We start from the raw sequence: 22,053 nt of genomic DNA, 5'->3' as shown, positions 1-22,053 counted from the left end.
ATGCTTTGCCAGGCCTTTACAGCCGCAGCCTTCAGGTCTTGCTTGTTTGTGGGTCTTTCCGTCTTAAGTCTGGATTTGAGCAAGTGAAATGCATGCTCAATTGGGTTAAGATCTGGTGATTGACTTGGCCATTGCAGAATGTTCCACTTTTTTGCACTCATGAACTCCTGGGTAGCTTTGGCTGTATGCTTGGGGTCATTGTCCATCTGTACTATGAAGCGCCGTCCGATCAACTTTGCGGCATTTGGCTGAATCTGGGCTGAAAGTATATCCCGGTACACTTCAGAATTCATCCGGCTACTCTTGTCTGCTGTTATGTCATCAATAAACACAAGTGACCCAGTGCCATTGAAAGCCATGCATGCCCATGCCATCACGTTGCCTTCACCATGTTTTACAGAGGATGTGGTGTGCCTTGGATCATGTGCCGTTCCCTTTCTTCTCCAAACTTTTTTCTTCCCATCATTCTGGTACAGGTTGATCTTTGTCTCATCTGTCCATAGAATACTTTTCCAGAACTGAGCTGGCTTCATGAGGTGTTTTTCAGCAAATTTAACTCTGGCCTGTCTATTTTTGGAATTGATGAATGGTTTGCATCTAGATGTGAACCCTTTGTATTTACTTTCATGGAGTCTTCTCTTTACTGTTGACTTAGAGACAGATACACCTACTTCACTGAGAGTGTTATGGACTTCAGTTGATGTTGTGAATGGGTTCTTCTTCACCAAAGAAAGTATGCGGCGATCATCCACCACTGTTGTCATCCGTGGACGCCCAGGCCTTTTTGAGTTCCCAAGATCACCAGTCAATTCCTTTTTTCTCAGAATGTACCCGACTGTTGATTTTGCTACTCCAAGCATGTCTGCTATCTCTCTGATGGATTTTTTCTTTTTTTTCAGCCTCAGGATGTTCTGCTTCACCTCAATTGAGAGTTCCTTAGACCGCATGTTGTCTGGTCACAGCAACAGCTTCCAAATGCAAAACCACACACCTGTAATCAACCCCAGACCTTTTAACTACTTCATTGATTACAGGTTAACGAGGGAGACGTCTTCAGAGTTAATTGCAGCCCTTAGAGTCCCTTGTCCAATTACTTTTGGTCCCTTGAAAAAGAGGAGGCTATGCATTACAGAGCTATGATTCCTAAACCCTTTCTCCGATTTGGATGTGAAAACTCTCATATTGCAGCTGGGAGTGTGCACTTTCAGCCCATATTATATATATAATTGTATTTCTGAACATGTTTTTGTAAACAGCTAAAATAACAAAACTTGTGTCACTGTCCAAATATTTCTGGCCCTGACTGTACATAAAGCTTTCCTGACTGATACAGGTTAGTGCGGGTTTTAGAAATAGAGAAATATCACTGTCGAGCTCAGGCTAAGTGTCAGATGTTTTATTGAATAGGATCCATAGGCATAAGTTGATCTGATTTGCAAATCATAAAAATGCCTTTTCAGTGAACTAGATACCTGACAATAAATCTTTACTGCAACATTTTTGGGGAAAACAGGTACCTTATGAAAATGGTTTGACCGTGTCTTGTAATTGTCAATTGACTTCACATTTGAGCTCTCAGTTAGCCAATCTTTTATAGTTTAACCATGATTGAAATATGAATTATTACTTTCAGTCACTTTACAGGACCTTAAAGGGGTTGTTTAAACAATCGATGAGCAAGCTATAGGATTATTCATCGGTATCAGATCAGTGGGGGTCCAAAACCCAACACTCACACCATTCAGGTAAAATATGGCTTGGCAGCGGCCGGATGTAAGCCCCACTCATAACTCAAGTGAATGGGAGATAATTAGCAATTCTCTGCAGTAACATTGTTTATGTGGCGCCCCTGAGGCTTCAGTCGCCACAAAGTATTGCACTTTATTTTAAGTGCGATATTCGCCTCGGGTAAGGAGGTGGTTAATCACTGGTGTTCCACATTCACACTTTCCATAAAGCTCAGGAGCCTTTTCCCAAGGGGGGATGGCTCAGGGTAGGCAGGATGGGTGGCCATCATGAGTCATGGGACTTGCCCCGGTCACTGAAGCCAGCCACCTGGGGGCGGGTTTCACTTGGGGTAGAAGTAAGAGCACACTCACACAATCACTAGTCAGTCTACCCAGGACACCACTTCTGGGACACCATCACTTTCTTCTTCTCTCTTCACGGGGCCTGTGACTGGGTGCGTAACACTCAGCCCAGGTGCCTCACAGCTAAGAGGGGCAAGTCTGAAAAAGGACTTTCTTCTTTTTTCAAACACCAGTGACTTCTAACTTATCTGGGGTTGACGGTGCCCATCACAGCAGGTAACCAGTATTATCCGGGTGAGCGGCACAGCACAAAGAGTGAGTAAAGACACCTGGAACCCCAGCCACTGACTCTGACTCTTGATTACTGGCACCACCGCCCCATGCCTCGGCACTCAAATGCCATCACTACTCCCCTCATCATCCTCCCTGGGGCCCGCTCCACCTGTGGGGAGCGATACCATCTCTGGATGCTACTACCATCTGCCCCGGAGGTGGCTGCTAAATTTTTGGCCGCATACCACATGTGGTGTCACGACATTCATCCTACTACTATCGCCAACATCTACCCTCCTTATTGGTGTACACCTTGGGGCACGAAGCCGGGGAGGCCACCGCGACATCCTGGATCTTCACACCAGCCCGTTGACGGGTAACGCAGGTAAGAGACACCCTGTGCCTGACAACCCCTGCCCCCTGGGTGCTACACTTACATCTGGCCACTGCTGGATCAGATTGATGGGGGTGCTGGGTGTTGGGCCTACACCAATCTCATATTGAATACTTATACTGTGGATAGGTTATTAGAGATTTAGTCCCATACCATGCCTTCAAAATCAGTTATACATTTGTTTTAGGATAACTATTCTACGTAAAATGATTCCAGTATGTTAAAAATCTAATTAAGAGTCTTTTTTTTTTTTTTTTTAAATATAAGTGGCAACTGTATCATAAGGATATGTATGACGCTTTACAGGGGTTTAGAATGTAAGGGACCCACTGCTCTTTAGGCTGCATGTAAAGGTTAATGAATTCCTTAGTTCACAATCCTTGATTGTTGGATTTTAACAGAGATATAAGTGGGTGATCTATGATGAGCTTTAAGACAACAAGCAGCAATTTTCTGTAAGAGATTGTCAAACATGAATACATGTTAGGAGATAGCAGGCTGAATATCCGACATTCATGAGTAGTATAGAACTGTACAGTAATATTTGTGTTTAGATTTATACAGTTTACAGAAATGTATCATTCATCATATAATTCACAGATAATGAATGACACCATTCCAATTATCAATAAAATCCATGGATTTAATAATGAGCATTATACAGTGCTGGCCAAAAGTATTGGCACCCCTGCAATTCTGTCAGATAATACTCAGTTTCTTGTTGAAAATGATTGCAATCACAAATTCTTTGGTATTATTATCTTCATTTATTTTGCTTGCAATGAAAACAAAAAAGAGAATGAAACAAAAATCAAATCATTGATCATTTCACACAAAATTCCAAAAATGGGCCAGACAAAAGTATTGGCACACTTAGCCTAATACTTGGTTGCACATCCTTTAGCCAAAATAACTGCGAACAATTGCTTCCGGTAACCATCAATGAGTTTCTTACAATGCTCTCCTGGAATTTTAGACCATTCTTCTTTGGCAAACTGCTCCAGGTCCCTGAGATTTGAAGGGTGCCTTCTCCAAACTGCTATTTTGAGATCCCTCCACAGATGTTCTATGGGATTCAGGTCTGGACTCATTGCTGGCCACTTTAGTAGTCTCCAGTGCTCTCTCTCAAACCATTTTCTAGTGCTCTTTGAAGTGTGTTTTGGGTCATTGTCCTGCTGGAAGACCCATGACCTCTGAGGAAGACCCAGCTTTCTCACACTGGGCCCTACATTATGCTGCAAAATTTGTTGTTAGTCTTCAGACTTCATAATGTCAAGCACATGGTCAAGCAGTCCAGTGCCAGAGGCAGCAAAGCAACCCCAAAACATCAGGGAACCTCCGCCATATTTGACTGTTAGGGACCGTGTTCTTTTCTTTGAATGCCTCTTTTTTTTTTCCTGTAAACTCTATGTTGATTGCTTTTCCCAAAAAGCTCTACTTTTGTCTCATCTGACTAGAGAACATTCTTCCAAATCGTTTTAGGCTTTCTCAGGTAAGTTTTGGCAAACTCCAGCCTGGCTTTTATATGTCTTGGGGTAAGAAGTGGGGTCTCCCTGGGTATCCTACCATACAGTCCCTTTTCATTCAGATGCCGATGGATTAGTATGGGTTGACACTGCTGTACCCTCAGACTGCAGGGCAGCTTGAACTTGTTTGGATGTTAGTCGAGGTTCTTTAACCACCATCCACTATTACGTCACCACCGGAGTCTGCTCCAGCGACTTCTGCTCCGATCACCAGGCGACGCCGTGTTCCTGCCGTGGATGGTGCTGGTGATGGTAGAGAAGTCAATTCCAGCGACACCGGTGGGCACAGGCTCTGATCATCCACTGGGCTGGGTTATCTTGGGATCTGCAGTACCGCTGGCTGACTGTGGGTGGCGTGTGTCTTCGAGCTGAAGTTGCCAGCGTTCAGCTACAGCCAATGGGAAGATACCACACCCTTCTTATTCCCCCTCCTGTCACATGACCACTGCCAGAGATAGTTCTGATTTCCTGGCTCCTGGTCTGCCCTATTCTGTTTTGTGATTCCTGTGTGCTGACTTCTGCGTGTTTGCTGACTACCCTTCTGCCTGCTGTTTTTGTACCTCGCTGCCCTATCCGGATTTGACCTCTGCTCCGTTTTCTGATTACGTCCTTGTCTGCCGATTCTGTCCCTGTTCTGCTATTCCTGGTTTGACCCTGCCTGACGACTACTCTCATCGGACTGCAGCCTCCCACAGGTAGTGATCTCCAGGGCCCTGTGTAATTCCAAATCCCTGTATAGGGGTTAAAGGGTTTCAGGGTTCTGGGGTCATGCTTGGTGAGTGGCTTCCCTCTAGTCTGTCCATTACATCCCCCCGAGTCTGTTGATCCAGGCAGGTGTTACATCCGCACAATCTTGCGTTGAAATCTCTTGTCAATTTTTCTTTTCCTTCCACATCTAGGGAGGTTAGCCACAGTGCCATGGGCTTTAAACTTCTTGATGACACTGAGCACCGTAGACACAGATTTTTCAGGTCTTTGGAGATGGACTTGTAGCCTTGAGATTGTTCATGCTTCCTCACAATTTGGATTCTCAAGTCCTCAGACAGTTCTTTGGTCTTCTTTCTTTTCTCCATGCTCAATGTGGTACACAAAAGGACACAGGACAGAGGTTAAATCAACTTTAATCCATGTCAACTGGTGTGATTTAGTTATTGCCAACACCTGTTAGGTGCCACAGGTATGTTACAGATGCTGTTAATTACACAAATTAGAGAAGCATCACATGATTTTTCAAACAGTGCCAATACTTTTGTCCACCCCCTTTTTATGTTTGGTGTGGAATTATATCCAATTTGGCTTTATGACAATTTTTTTATTTTTTTTCATTGAAGACAAATTAAATGAAAATAACAATACCAAAGAATTTGTGATTGCAATTATTTTCAAGAAGAAACTGAGTATTATCTGACAGAATTGCAGCGGTGCCAATACTTTTGTCCAGCACTGTATGCTTGATATTTTAGAAGTATTTTAAATGTGTGGTCAGTATGGACCTGTCTTTAGATTTTGATCCAGGCTCTATTAAGAGTCTCTCATGTTGATGATTTTATATACATATTTTGTAATGTAAAACTTATAATCTTGTTTTAGATGCTTTGAATATCCGTAATCGTCAGGTAATATGCACCACCCTCAAAGTACTGCAGCACCTGGTGGTTTCTGCTGAAATGGTAGGAGAAGCTCTTGTACCTTACTACCGCCAGATTCTTCCAATTCTCAACATCTTCAAGAACATCAATGGTAGGTTTGGCTTTTTAGAATCATACTTAAAGAGTATCTATCACCAATGTTGGACTGCCCATTTTATGTAATAAAAGAGTGGTCAGCCCCAGATTGGCGATTTTTTTATTTTTTTTTTAAATATCACATATTAACAAAAATGGCTTGAAGCAACCCTATTGCCCCTGAACAGGCCCAAAGTTTCTAGCAGAAGTCAGCCCAAACTAATTCCAGCATGTACACAGGGATCTCACAACCCTCTGGAGCCCCCCTCGCAGTGTACAAGCAACATCTCACGGGATCTCGCTCTTTGCACTACCCCACACTTTAGTTACTAAGCTGTTACCAAACAATAACATCATTAGAGGGGTTACCACTCTTTTAACCCTAGAACACGCAGCCATAGAAATCAACCATAGAAAACAAGTAACCTAGCAGGCCTGCGAGGTCCCAGGTATGCGCTCTAGGGTTAATACACTATGCCAAAGTGCTGAGTTAGTATAAGGAGAGGGATCTCCCTTTTTTACTTCCATAGGGGCCATGAAAGATGGTGGGATCCTGGTCTGCATACCGGCATCTCACAACTCAGAAGTTAGGTTCATGCTTTTGCTATGAAGTTGACCCCTTAAAGGCTATTAGCGTTACCTCTGGCCACTTTTATTAAAAGTTGATGTTTCGAAAATCACCAATAACAGGTTGCCCTCTCTTATATTAAATAAACATAGCAGCCTAAAACTCGTAATCTTTAAGCTTCATCAAGGAAGTGTCTAAATACAGATTTGATGTCTCTCATGAATGATTCTTTTTTTCTTTCGAAACCGTAACTCTACATTATCTTGTAAATGGATTCAATTTATTCTAGAGTAAAAGGAATCATGGGGTATGGTAACAATGCTTAGATAATATATTTTCACAGCTAAATCCATTTGGAGATCAGCTACCACATTTCCCAGTGCTGGCTTGTAATAAAATTGCTTTTTAATTTATGACACATCTCACGTACAGCTTATTAAGCAGAGTGCAGAAGCGCTGGAGCCATTGGATAATCTCCTAATAATTACATTTTAAAGTTCTGTAGCTTTTGACGAGATGAGTATTTGTTGTCAGTTTGTGTGCGCTAAACACGAGCTTATAATTTGGACGGACTCTTGATACAGCCAAATTCCAATTGACAGCCATTGTTACTGGTTCATTTGAGTCGCAGCCAGACTTAAGTGATAATGGCAGTTTCTTCATTTCTGTAACAAAGAAAACTTGTTACTTTAACTGTATTAACATCTTGGTATTCCACATTCTATTTAGCACAGTCACCATGGATTCTTTCTCCAGAAGGTCTGATAGAATCAATTACCACTAATTTAACTGTTCACATTCTTCTATATGATGCAATACATGTATAATGGAAGGCAATTTCTTATATAATACTCTAAAATTTGTCTTACTATTGTAGGTAGAAAATAATGTAAGAAAAGTGAGTGTGATGCCTGATTGTGCCATATTAGCAAAGATGTGTTTCCTTCAGAAGCAGCTTGACTAATTTTAGTTAAATGAGACCTACAGTAAGAAATGATAAATGGCACAATTTGCTGTGATGTATTCAGAGTGTAATGCTATATGTCTAAAATTCAATAGATATTATTGAGTAGTTACAGTCTTGCACTATAAGTAGACGATTATTAATCGGATCTCAGAGAAAGAAACGTAGATGTCCTCCATTTACACATGAAAAGTAGCCTCACTGGTCTAATGTAATTTCTGTTGCCAAACCCTTTAGAGTAATGTTGACTCATTGGACCACGTTTGACCACTTAATGTATGAATGGTCGATTTGTAGAGAGAGATGGTCTGGACAACAACTATCCAGAGTCTGTGCTTAGTTTTTTTTATGTCCCTTGACATGAGTGGCAGAAAAAATAGCACGTACTATTTACCTTTTTTCAGTAGAAGAAACAGTAATGTAGTTGATTGAAAAACCATTTGATCAATGACTATTGGATGGCTGATACGGTAGCTGTTTCTAGTCTGCAAGAAACTGAGAGAAAGGTCTTCTTTGGAGATCTATAAAGAAGTAGAACATTTGTCTTATATATCCTCTACTTTAGGCCCTTTCTGGTAGGCATCTGACTTATGTGATTAATTACTTACAAAAGTGGGGCACTAAGTTATATGGGGGTCATCATCACACAATCCTCTCATGATAAAAACAGATTACTTTGCACTGTATCATTATTTGCTCTTCATTTTGTACCTACCAATATAAGTTTCATCAAACATATACCTAACTCCAGGTCCAGAAAGTGTATTTTTTGTGTAATCAGGGCTCCTAGTCCTTCAACGACTACCTTTAGAATTTTTAGAATAGAATTTTCAACAGTGTTCATTTTTTCTAAACATACAGGAATACCCCTGTATACCCACTATTTTCTTTATCTATCCACAAAATAGGTGATAAATGAATTATCTGTGTGCATCCAACTGCTGTGAACCCCACCTCTCCCAAGCAAAGAAGTCCCATGTCCCCCTCTAAATAGAGTAGTATTGTGCATATGTGTCCATCACTCTATTCACTTCTAGGTGGTCAGGGGTAATGTGCCGCCCCCATGCCAGCTGCCGGGCTGCTCGGATCCGGATCCGTGGTGTGGCTCGAGGGATCTCCGGACCCGGGGGTCTCGCGGACACTTCGAATAAAAAAGGGTTGTTTGTATGTGGGGGATTTTCTGTATAGTCCGTGATGCCACCCACGGCGTGTGGTAAGATGGGGTACCACCGCTGCTGTTAGGGAACACCCGGGGACGTTGGGATGGCAGCTAGTTGTTTTTAACCCTCCGTGGGTAGGGGTGGATGCCCTGAGGCCCAGTGTCACTGTGCTGAGGATGGTGGCTGCAGGGGCCGGCGCACCCGGTCGGACCGGGAGATGTTAGTGTACTCACAGTCAAAGAAATCACACAAGTCCGGTGGTAAACCAAGGTGCCAGTGGCCGGCCGCTGCGGCCGGGTGTATTCTGGTCCCTCACCCGGGGTGATGGTCTGTGTCACTTTCCTCTGCACGGTTTTTAGTTCTCTTTGGACTTCTCGGTGTGGAACACGGGAGTCCGCTTCCAGAGCTACGGGGGGGAGCCTTGCCCGCAGACGCTGACCCATGGGATCTAAAGGGGCCCTGGCGGATGCCCTATCCCCGCAGTGGGCTGCTGGTCTGCTCTTTTGGGACTTTTGGTGGGACAGGACCTATAATCCTGTCCTCAACTGGTGAATTAACAAAGCCGGTGGTTCCGGTCCTTGCTTCAGGGTCCAGGTACCCCCTCTGTGCACGGTTTCCGGGTCGGTTCTCCGGTGTCGGTACCGGTGGGCTTCTACCCTGTCCCGGTCCACCTCGGATCTCCGGCAGCCGTATTACCATCTCCTGACAGACACGGACCACCGTCTACCACCTAGCCAGCACGCCAGGGCTCCAACCCCGACGCCTTTCCACTCTGGCTTCCACTTCATCTCCACTGCACTTTCTCCTCTCCTCTCCTCTACTCCGCACTCAAATCTACTCCTTCACTCTCCTTTTCCAACTGAACTCCACTCTCTTTTGGGTTCTCTATACCCCTAGGTGGGCGTTTTCCTTCCGCCTGGTCATACCCACTGGTGTGCCTTTCCTACCCTGGGGGGGTGACTAGGGTTTTGTCGGCTTGGTTTAACCCTGTGAGGAAAGGTGTAATGTGGGGGTTTACTTGGCGTGTGATACCTGGCAGCGCCAGGGCGTCACAGTAACAGTTACATACATGTGTGGGCATCTGCACCACAGCTGCATTCACAAACGGGATATGACACCCATGTTGTAGGGATTCAAACTGTCACCCCACCACCAATCATACATTTATCCCCTTTCTTGCCAGTAGCTGATAAAAGCTGTTCTTGGTTGAATTCCTGTCAGTGTACCGGCAGTCCCAGACTTACATACCACGCACAACTCAAAATTACTAACATAAGATGTAAAAAACAATTGCTTATCTCTCCAGCCACCCCACTGCTCCCTGCCTACTGTCCAGTGCTCTTCTTTCTACCATCTTGTACCACAGCTCTGGCCTCTTTACTATAGGCCAGTGATGGCGAACCTGTGGCACTCCACCTGTTGCAAAACTACAATTCCCATCATGCCTGGCCATTCAAAGCAAAAGCTTTGGCTGTGAAGACATGATGGGAATTGTAGTTTTGCAACAGCTGGAGTGCCACAGGTTCGCCATCACTGCTATAGGCCAAGATTTCTGGCTCTGTCAAGTCCTCGAAGGTAAATAAATGGGGAAAGGGGGTGACGTCATGATGTCTAGATGTCCCATGTGACCTAATGATGTGTAGTGATCTTCAAGGCTTGGATGCTACCTGGCCTATAGTGAAGAGGCTGGAGATGCCTTGCTTGATGGCAGAAAGAAGACTGGATGGTGGGCAGTGAGCAGAGGGGTTGGTTTGATTTTTTTTTTTTACCACTTGTCAGCCCTGTACCTGTTCCAACATACATACAAATTTAACTTAACAACAAATATATAGAACCTATCAAGTTCACAACCAGTGGCAAATCATGACAAAGCAAAAGAAAGTGTCTGAATGCAAAAAGACAGTAAAACCTGAATAGTATATTCCTTGCAGTAACAGACTGAGCGCCTTTGTACACCGTACGCAGTAGTTGTACAAGATAAACAGTATCTCTATATAATAGGCAATGGCTTCCCTCTGCCTGATTGAGATCACTCTTAAAATCTGTCTGCTACCATCATATAACCAGTATGAGAAATCTGTTTTCTCCCGCACTGATATACATTTGCATGTTGAATATTGCAGAGAGATGAAAGGATACAGCTGATCCACTGCCTCTATATCTGTGTAGACTCTTATCTACCCTTATTTTGTCGGAGAGAGAAAATGTAAAAAATAAAAAATAAAATGGAGAGATGCAGGCGCTTAAACCCTTTTGATTGTAACACGATTCATCATTTGAAATGCACGGCGGAAGTGTCTTTGATTGCTGAATATGTGTCATAACTTACAAGTATCCAGATGTTGGAGACGTGGATCATTTCTATTCTGCTATATATTCGAGCAGCCTCCTATGTGTGTTTGGCTAATAGTGCGGATGTGTTCCTGCTAACCTAAAGCCGCATTTCCATTGCTTGTGTACTATGACTGGGTTCCCCTTCTTCTGGGTACCTTACCCCCATGTTTACTTCAATTTTCTTTGCTAATTATATTTATATATATATATATATATATATATACAGTTAGGTCCAGAAATATTTGGACAGTGACACAAGTTTTGTTATTTTAGCTGTTTACAAAAACATGTTCAGAAATACAATTATATATATAATATGGGCTGAAAGTGCACACTCCCAGCTGCAATATGAGAGTTTTCACATCCAAATCGGAGAAAGGGTTTAGGAATCATAGCTCTGTAATGCATAGCCTCCTCTTTTTCAAGGGACCAAAAGTAATTGGACAAGGAACTCTAAGGGCTGCAATTAACTCTGAAGACGTCTCCCTCGTTAACCTGTAATCAATGAAGTAGTTAAAAGGTCTGGGGTTGATTATAGGTATGTGGTTTTGCATTTGGAAGCTGTTGCTGTGACCAGACAACATGCGGTCTAAGGAACTCTCAATTGAGGTGAAGCAGAACATCCTGAGGCTGAAAAAAAAGAAAAAATCCATCAGAGAGATAGCAGACATGCTTGGAGTAGCAAAATCAACAGTCGGGTACATTCTGAGAAAAAAGGAATTGACTGGTGAGCTTGGGAACTCAAAAAGGCCTGGGCGTCCACGGATGACAACAGTGGTGGATGATCGCCGCATACTTTCTTTGGTGAAGAAGAACCCGTTCACAACATCAACTGAAGTCCAGAACACTCTCAGTGAAGTAGGTGTATCTGTCTCTAAGTCAACAGTAAAGAGAAGACTCCATGAAAGTAAATACAAAGGGTTCACATCTAGATGCAAACCATTCATCAATTCCAAAAATAGACAGGCCAGAGTTAAATTTGCTGAAAAACACCTCATGAAGCCAGCTCAGTTCTGGAAAAGTATTCTATGGACAGATGAGACAAAGATCAACCTGTACCAGAATGATGGGAAGAAAAAAGTTTGGAGAAGAAAGGGAACGGCACATGATCCAGGGCACACCACATCCTCTGTAAAACATGGTGGAGGCAACGTGATGGCATGGGCATGCATGGCTTTCAATGGCACTGGGTCACTTGTGTTTATTGATGACATAACAGCAGACAAGAGTAGCCGGATGAATTCTGAAGTGTACCGGGATATACTTTCAGCCCAGATTCAGCCAAATGCCGCAAAGTTGATCGGACGGCGCTTCATAGTACAGCTGGACAATGACCCCAAGCATACAGCCAAAGCTACCCAGGAGTTCATGAGTGCAAAAAAGTGGAACCTTCTGCAATGGCCAAGTCAATCACCAGATCTTAACCTAATTGAGCATGAATTTCACTTGCTCAAATCCAGACTTAAGACGGAAAGACCCACAAACAAGCAAGACCTGAAGGCTGCGGCTGTAAAGGCCTGGCAAAGCATTAATAAGGAGGAAACCCAGCGTTTGGTGATGTCCATGGGTTCCAGACTTAAGGCAGTGATTGCCTCCAAAGGATTCGCAACAAAATATTGAAAATAAAAATATTTTGTTTGGGTTTGGTTTATTTGTCCAATTACTTTTGACCTCCTAAAATGTGGAGTGTTTGTAAAGAAATGTGTACAATTCCTACAATTTCTATCAGATATTTTTGTTCAAACCTTCAAATTAAACGTCACAATCTGCACTTGAATTCTGTTGTAGAGATTTCATTTCAAATCCAATGTGGTGGCATGCAGAGCCCAACTCACGAAAATTGTGTCACTGTCCAAATATTTCTGGACCTAACTGTATATATATACAGTATATATATATATATATATATATATATATATATATATATATTGTACAGAAGTGTAGACCTTGACAACAAAGCCGTCAGAGCACAATAGCTGATTCAATGAGGCCTCGATGTTCTGCATCAAAAATATAATTTTAATAGAAAAATTCATACTTCAAAGACCACACTTCTATTGAAGTCTATGAAGCTAGTAGCACTAAAAATGAATGATGCTACTTTAAAAGGAGTCAGAGTACTTCTTAATGAGTGAAATTTAACAAGAACGGGCCATTGCTGCATAATAAGAAAGTCATAATCTTTCATGTCTATGGAGTTGTGCAAGGGAAGGAGCTTTCTGTCCCTTCTATGCTTTCTGTTTCACTGTGCATCCAAATCTACCGCCAACTTCCAACAGCGGCATTGCCACTTTTCATAAATGTTTGATGAGATTTGGTAGAAAAAAGAGTGACTGGATGTACTTCGCATAAAGAGGCTACTATGGTGAATGGAAATAACACTGGCAGCATTGCTGATCACAAATGCCATCTACACTATAAACCCATTGAGCCGTTCATATTAGCATGTTCTGGATTGCCCATTCCTACACTTTTCTGTTTTTGCAGTATATTATTGCATTCTAATAAGCATTTTACAATGCTGCTTTCCCGACTTTCAGGCAAGCAGTTATGGGATTGCCTCATTAAGAGTTCTTAACTACTCAACTTCATTTTAGAACAGATAAAAAAAGGTATTTGGAATTATAGCTCTTGTACATTCTGTGATCTCGGCATTTCTAATGATCTACAAAGGCCTAGAGATTTCTTGATAATGTTGTTATTGATGTGTTTGTGTAAGATAGGCAGCAATATTTGTCTCCTGTGTGCATAATTAGAACCAGCAGCCTAATCTTGCAGGTAATGAACAAAAAAAAAAGCTAATCTAATGATGATGATTCAAGGAGTTACGTCCAAATATCAGACTATCTCATGACAAGACAAATCTCTTCTACGTCCCTGCTGCACACACAGTATTTATATCTTGGTATTTGTATTTTGCCGTGTAATTGTTTGATACTTGAAGATTATTTTATAATTATATGTTGTATGTAAATAGGCAATCTAAGGTTTTATATATATTAAACATGTTGTGTACCACTTGTAGGACTAGTTTGGCGGAACGATACATGGGACTTAAGTTCATTGGCCAGGTCAGTAATTCCTGACCTCTGGATGAGAGGCTCCCATGCAGCAGACAGGAATTACTGACCTGGCCGATGAACTGGAGTCCCACAAAACGATCCACCCAACACAGCTTGTAAGTATTGTGGTAGGTGGTTTAAAGTCTGTCGGTGACACAGGAATTGATCACAGATATTCATGGTATATCTACAGGATACTTAGCAATATTCAGATCGTAAAATTAAGGACTTTTAACACTAGAACTACTGAGGTAGTCATTTTGACTACTTTGCACCATGTATTTCTATATAGGTGTCACGAGTCCAGTAGTTCTAGTGTTAAAGGGGTTGTTGGCCTTTAAGCTACAACTCTGAAGTCTCTCTATTTGACTGAAAACTTGTGCTGTGAGGTTTCTCCGATACCGGTGCTGGGAATGGGCTTTCACGTGACAGCAAATAAGCTATCTACATACTTCCAGCCACTTTCTGACCAGAGTTTATCTGGCCTCTCTATATCTAGTTGCATCGAGCAAGGCCTCACCCATCTAATCGGCATGTGACCGCATGTCTGCAAATCACAAATTTGCTGTCACATTACTACTATTTCCAGAAAATCCTCACGCCACACATTGCACACGATGTGAGTATTCACAAGTTTTGAGTCAAGCAGCGTGACTTCAGACTCGTAGCCTAAGGATACAAACCCCCTTTAAACCCTGCCCCCAAGAATGTCTGGAAACCAAACAATACAATATATACACAGTTTATGTGGAAGAATGGAAGAGTTACTCTTGTAATACTTTTTTATTTTGTTTCCTTAAATCATTCCTTGCCATTTGTCCATTTTCAGTCTGTATTTTCCCTGTTGAACTCTATGGAAAGCATTCACCCCCCAAAAAGCAATACATTGTGTATTGTTAGACCAGACTCAAACATTCTGGTTTTGGTAAAGCTTGACTTACTTAGGGGATAGTAGTTAACAATCAATGGATAATAGAAAGTACCAGACACGAGTCAACATGCACTGAATCAAATTGTTCTTATGGTGACTGAAATCCACATTCATGACCACACAATTCCTTCATGTTGTTTTCTAATTTATTTTTTATCTTAAGAAAAAATATTCTCAACTGGTTCCAGAAAAAAATGCAGCATCTACCTTTCCATTGCATTTTTTCTCATGTACAAAGTAGAGATACGTGGTGTATACTTTTTTCAGATTGATCAGTGCAATAGACTTCATTTTTCTAAACAGCATAGCCATTCCATAGAGCCAACTGAATCTTATGGACATGTTACAGTATACGCTTCAGTAATCTATTGGTTTATCTATGGTAACCAATAAATATGTTTTGGATAATCTCTTATTTTTAAACTTGTTACAGTCCAGCAATTATGTTCTCCTCTGCATTGAAATTCTGGAAGAAATACTGTTTCATGTACAGCGCCCCCAGACAAGAAAAGACGCATTACATTCTAGTTATTATATATGAAATGAATAGATGAATAGGTTCTGGATGTTCTTTATAGATACAATTCCCTCTGGCTAATTGTCGGAGGTTGTGAATCAGGGTCTCTCTAATATTCTTCACATTTAATGCAGAATATGAAGACGAGACCTGGTCAGCTACAGATATTTACAAATGCAAATTGCGGTGCAATTATAGCTAAATGTATTTACTACACTATTATTTCATATTACTTTATATTCCATTTATGTTTATAGCAGTGACCCGAGAAGTTGTGAATAGAATTTGATTAATGTATTCATTATAATGTATTGGATATGGTGAGGCAAAGTATCTGTCTGCTCCAATTAGCTTCCTACTATAGCAACAACTAGAGCTATCTCAAGCCATGATGATTGACATATTCTATTTTTGGTGCGGCATCCATTATCTCTTGCATCCATTGCCCTGTATTATCTGTGTGTGTTTAGAATTTGTGCGTGTGAACATATAAGCTATTAATGAGTTGTTTGGGTGCACTATGCAATGGTAAATGATCTCCATGTGCAGCATAATCCTATACTGTATCCTACCATGTGCTGAAGGGATTCAGCAGCACTCTGAGGTCATGAGCACAACTGATGGCTTTATCCGAGCGGATTTATTTTACAGATTTAATATAAAGAAACATTCAGTCAATGTATTTTCTATAAAATTCTAATCACTAAAATATCTGGAATTATACATTATTTTACAATGTACTATAACTATATTTCCTATAATATAGTAACCAAATTTGGATTGAATTGTGCGAGCCCACCTGCCACGACATGGCGGCCTCACCCAGATGACTCCTTACAGAACAAGAGACGTTTCTTTCCTTCTTGGTTATAGGTCTACAAAATGAACTTAGCTTTATTCTAAACTAATGAAAACTAGGTGGGTGGGAGGGAGAAGAGCACAACCAAGGCCTAGGCTGTTACCACCCCCATATGTACAACATAAAAGGCAAATTTACTCAGCACCTACTAAAGTGAAATATAGAGACAGGTTCAGATCTGTTGTGACTGCAATGCAAACGCAAACTACATAGATGTACATGCCTCCAGGGGTCAAAGTTTTGAGCCACTCATGGAACACAACATCAGTAATGTATGTTTTGGAGCTGTCAAAGTTGAAAGTAGAATTAGGCTGGGTTCACATGTCCTATAGTCATCTGTTATCAAGGTCTTGTTAGAGATCTGTTTGCAAAAAAGTTGTGCAAACACAACTTTATTGTTCTTTGTTAAATAGTGTATGTCGGCCTGATTGGTTTTTAACAGGTGGAGTCTATGGACAACTGATCCGTTAACAGACTGCTATTTTATCGTCCATTTGTAACCGATCCGTTAAGAATACAATGGCTCCTTTGCAAATGCAAGTCAATCCAATGGCTAAGTAGCAATCCGTTAAAGGATCTGTTGTCCATAGACTCCCATGTTAAAAAAATGGAATTGGCATAAATCAGTTTTACAATGGATCCATTCTAACGGATGACTGCAGGACATGTGAACATAGCCTCAATATACACCTTCATTGTCTGCCTAGAGTTTGCTCTTGGTCATTTTGTGCACTGTAGTTTTTTATTTTTATTTTTTTTCTACATCTGGAACCTAATTTATGAAAAATTAACAGTTTTGGACGTAAACTGTTAACTTCAAGACTGTCTCCAAGAGTCTACAAAGACCCGAATGCTTCTTTGGCTGTAAGTAATGCACAGGTACTCATCCTATGTAGATGGTTATAATTTCTGTGCTAGTTAAACACAATAGGGCTGACCTAGTGACTGAGAATACGAAGCCTACGAGCTAAGTGTGCCAGCGAATGTGTAAACCAGGTACGACAGGTGCTCCATATCCGCTATATAAAATAAGCAGACACCTAGCATTATTGCACTTATGTATCTGAAACATTTCAGAGCATTTATATATAGAAATGGAAAGAGATTATCATGTGATATGTATACAGCGTCCCCGGCTCCCAGCATCCCTAGAGGAGGATGAGTCTATTCCTTCCCAGGGTCTCTGCAGCATTAAGTGACAGCTGCAGGAAATTTAGAAGTGAATTGCAGATTTCTAAGTATGAAGAGGTTGAACATCCTCTCTAATTGCTCAGCAGAGAGGGATGTGTTTCCGCACCGGGGTGTGAAGGAAAATGCTGGAGAAAGACTGAGATTCCATTGGGATGATTACATCCATTTCTTTTTTTTCCCCCTTTTGTAGGACTCTGCAAAATGTTTTTGCAATGTGTCACTAACTATCTGTAAGCTATGGATTTCTTTGTGTACTGTGAGACCTGCCAAGAGAAACAACATGTAATTTAGTATTGGTTTCTTACGAAGAAATGATAGTTACTTTGGTGCAGTACAGCACCACGGTGAGCTTGAAATGCATCGGCAATGCTGAAAGGGTTAAGCTGTAATGTGTCATTTGAACAGCACGTATAATTATCTAGAAGGAAATCAGAGTGTTCTAAGTATTGAGAATGAATGGGGTTTATCGTTGAAACAATGGCAAAAAGTGCTATTTATGCTAGATAGCGCTGGGGCTTGGATGCACGCCACCGACTGTTCTGACCTGTCAAATCGCAATCCCTGCTAATACGGAACCTATTAGTCTTTGTATTCGGGAAGGGAAAAGCAAATGAGAGCGTCTTTATAGTAAATGGAATGGTAAATAGCACCCAGATTAATTTTAGCAGCACATTTGGCAAGTGTGTTTTGCTGCTCATATATCTGCTGACATTCGCCTGCAGAAAGCATAAAGCATTTCTAAGTGGTGTTCATTACACAGGCTCCAGACTGAAAGCATGATTGGAGAAAATGCAAAGCATTCTGACATGTTTTCAGCTCGAGAACTAAAGAAAAGCTCAACTACAGAGACTTTCCATGTTTCCAGGAGATTTTCCTTTTCCTTTCTTAATAGAAGCTTATCAGAATATCTCCTGTGGCTAAAGATTTGTTCTTACTGATGTTTTTCATTATTTTAGTAGAACTGTCATTATAGAGGATTAAATATAATATATTTCTTAAATCTGAAAAATGTAAATGTAACCTTGCATGTATCTATGAATGTTTAATATCGCTTCATTATGATAGATCTCATTCTCACTAATCCAACGCTGCTAATGTACTGCGTCCTGGTAAAGCCGGGAGAGGTATAAAGGTGCAAGTATGAGATATTCATTACAGCCATCCGTGTCCTTAGCAGAAATGTCAGTGATTCCAATATTTCCTATTACCAATCAGCAATCATGGTTAAATCTAAACAATAAATCCCCTATCTAACCAGTTACTTAAATGGTCACACACCCACTGTACTGGTCTCATTTTCTAATGTGCTAAATAGGCAACCTGCAGATCCCTTTATGTATTATTATTATTTTATTATATGTTTTAACCCCTGAAAAATCACTTCTGAGTCCCAGCCACTAGATGTCTCCCTTCTGTATAATTTGATATCTGCTGTCTGTGGAAGTGGAGATGTGTCTCTGCTCCTGCTCTCTTATCTGCCATGGTGCATAGGGATATAATAAAGAGGAAACCTATCAGTTCAGTGCAGGCCAATGGCAGACACAATGCTTGCTCTGAAGCAAAAGCAAGTCCAAGCACCTTTAGTGCTGGCAGAGGAAAAAGAGTGGATGGGCGCATGGCAGGTATAGATCATGTGGACCTGGAGAGTTTCTGAGCATATTCTATGTGTTATACTAATATAGCAGACAAAAAAGACACATGCAATAATAAATATATAAATATATAGAGTACAGTGCCTCTAAATCATGGGTAATAATATATGGCTTAGTACAGAAGTTAAGCTTGAATCCTATAAGAATGCTGTACAAAAACATAACAAAAATTATGTAAAAAACCAAATGTTATTGAAAATTATTCAGACGTAAAATAGACATAAAAAGTTAAACAGTGGAAGGCCAACAGGTGGCACCAAACTACATGGATAACAAGCAGGAGGTATATGTTACCATCAAGATGATAATCCAAGACCCAAAACTGAGGGAAATAGACAACAAAAGTCATTTACATCTGTATGTGATAGTCATAGTGTAGTATGGAGATGGCAGAAACAGAGCAGATTAGTTACCTCCTGCAGAGTGCACTGATACTTTTTAACCTTTAATATCTATTTTACATCTGAATAATTTTCTATAAAGTTAGCTTTTTAAATACTTTTTGGGGGGTTTTCGTAAAGCATTCTTATAGGATTCAAATGCTACACGTTACACATTGCAATTTTTATGTATAGGTATTAAATTCTGTTTACCTGCAATTTTAGATGAACATTCTAAACAGGCTTCTGTAGATCTTATGCATATGAGCAAGTCTGTGGGTGCCGATCTGAGGATTGTACAATGCCATAATGTCACGTCAACCTATTCTGCCTCCTTATTCCTCCAGGTTCATTAAAAAGCAATCAGCATGAAAAGGCATCAGCATTGCTCTGTATAGCAAAAATTTCAATCTCTGAAGACCGTCGGCCACTAGCCGGCATTCATAGGAGGATCATGATGACAGCCATGGGGGTCATTACCTGACTCCCAGCTGTCATGACAATCTATCCGACGCCCTGTCCTCACGTAATGGGTGCATTGATGAGCGGGATCAATTATGCGCTTCCTGTCTGCTCTAGTTAATCGGAGCTGGCAGTGATTAACAGTAGCATTTAACTGGTTAAATTGAGGCCCTTGATGGCTTATTAAATCAGATACATATTAGCAGATTTCTATATTTTCTACACCATGATTTTAAAGATACTTTAACTCAAAGGAATACATGTCATCAACAAACAAACAGAAATCAGAGTATATTGTATCAAAATAGTTTTATTTTGCAAAAAATATTTTTTTTAAATTTTTTTATTTATTCCAAATCACTAAAAACATCACAACATCAAGAAAAACATCACCAGAAAAAACACATAGACAAAGGGATCTTTGACCTAAAAAAATATATTATTGGTGAGGAGAGCAGAAGGAGGTTATACTTTGTTCATAACGAAAATATATCAAAGTTTATATCATTAAAACATCACCTCTGCCCTTTCACCAATATTAGAAACAGCACTGATACATATATTAAATTATTAAATAGATATTACATCAATAAATGCATATAATAGCCTCTGTATATAAATATTCAATCCCAAAAGGAACAAATTCAACTCTCATATAAATCTATAAAACCTATATAGGAGGGATCTCATCTACATACATATAGATTCCCCCTTAGAAATGATATTAGATTATAGCTATGGAGTTTATAAGGAGGCCTCCTGATGAAAAGGTTTGTCTTGAAACGTGCGTCGAGGTTCTGAGGGTTTCTTTGACCTTATACTAGGCAAGTATGGTACAGTAATTTATGCTACATTTAACTAAGAGCCTCTGTTTAAGGCGATTGATTTAGTCGTGTTTGGGGGCAGTGGATATTCACATCCAGCCCGAGTAGACAAGTCAGTGAATGGGCTGTGCTTTTCCTCCTTATTAACCCCTTGTACTCCTTATAAACTCCATAGCTATAATCTAATATCATTTCTAAGGGGGAATCTATATGTATGTAGATGAGATCCCTCCTATACAGGTTTTATAGATTTATATGAGAGTTGAATTTGTTCCTTTGGGGATTGAATATTTATATACAGAGGCTATTATATGCATTTATTGATGTAATATCTATTTATTAATATAATATATGTATCAGTGCTGTGTCTAATATTGGTGAAAGGGCAGAGGTGATGTTTTAATGATATAAACTTTGATATATTTTCGTTATGAACAAAGTATAACCTCCTTCTTCTCTCCTCACCAATAATATATTTTTTTAGGTCAAAGATCCCTTTGTCTATGTGTTTTGTCTGGTGATGTTTTTCTTGATGTTGTGATGTTTTTAGTGATTTGGAATAAATAAAAAAAAATTTACAAAATATTTTTTGCAAAATAAAACTATTTTGATACAATATACTTTGATTTCTGTTTGTTTATTAAATCAGCCATCAAGTGTGGGGAAGGTTGTCAGTTCAGTGTAAAAGCGCACATCTAAGGCAGGGATATGACTGATAACGTACATATATGTAATTGGTCGTGAAAGGGTTAGTATCTTCTCAAAATTCTTTAAGCACCATGTACTGGGAAATCTGAGCACGTGTTAAAAGTTCTAGCTTATATTGCTTCATAGAAAACTAGGAAAATTGTTCTGAAATGCCTTGCAAATCCAACATTTAATGGAGTCTGTCCGCACGGTATGACTGTTCAAACCAAGCATAGGCAACCTGGTGCACCCTTGGTGTGGCCAAACAGTGCACTTCAACTTTGCACCTTCTTGTTTCCTTCTGTCTCCATTCTAATCCAGCTGCTGCCAACCAAGTAAGAAGACATCGGAAATAAATAGATGCAAATCAAGCAGGTGAACTGTTTGGCCATGCCAAGGGTGCGCAGAGTGGCCTGTGCTTGGTTTGCTTAGTCATTTTGCTTTGACAGACTTGAAAGTATAGAAAACTCCATCAAAGTCTAAATGTAAAAAGTTTTGATGTAGTCCCAGTTTAA

General features: G+C 40.5%; 1 protein-coding gene across 1 annotated transcript in view; it reads left to right on the top strand.

Moving 5' to 3' along the window:
* PACRG (parkin coregulated) overlaps positions 1–22,053 on the top strand; it is a 1,022,669-nt gene that overhangs the window by 609,812 nt on the left and 390,804 nt on the right. The window contains exon 4 of the mRNA XM_075338224.1: positions 5,814–5,963. Within this exon, the coding sequence (XP_075194339.1) occupies positions 5,814–5,963 (150 nt within the window). The remainder of the gene's footprint in view (positions 1–5,813; positions 5,964–22,053) is intronic.

The sequence above is a fragment of the Anomaloglossus baeobatrachus genome, chromosome 3, assembly GCF_048569485.1.
Source record: "Anomaloglossus baeobatrachus isolate aAnoBae1 chromosome 3, aAnoBae1.hap1, whole genome shotgun sequence".
In the NCBI taxonomy this organism is placed as follows: domain Eukaryota; kingdom Metazoa; phylum Chordata; class Amphibia; order Anura; family Aromobatidae; genus Anomaloglossus; species Anomaloglossus baeobatrachus.
Note: the sequence above shows the minus strand (reverse complement) of the source record. Positions and strands in the feature narration are given on the sequence as shown.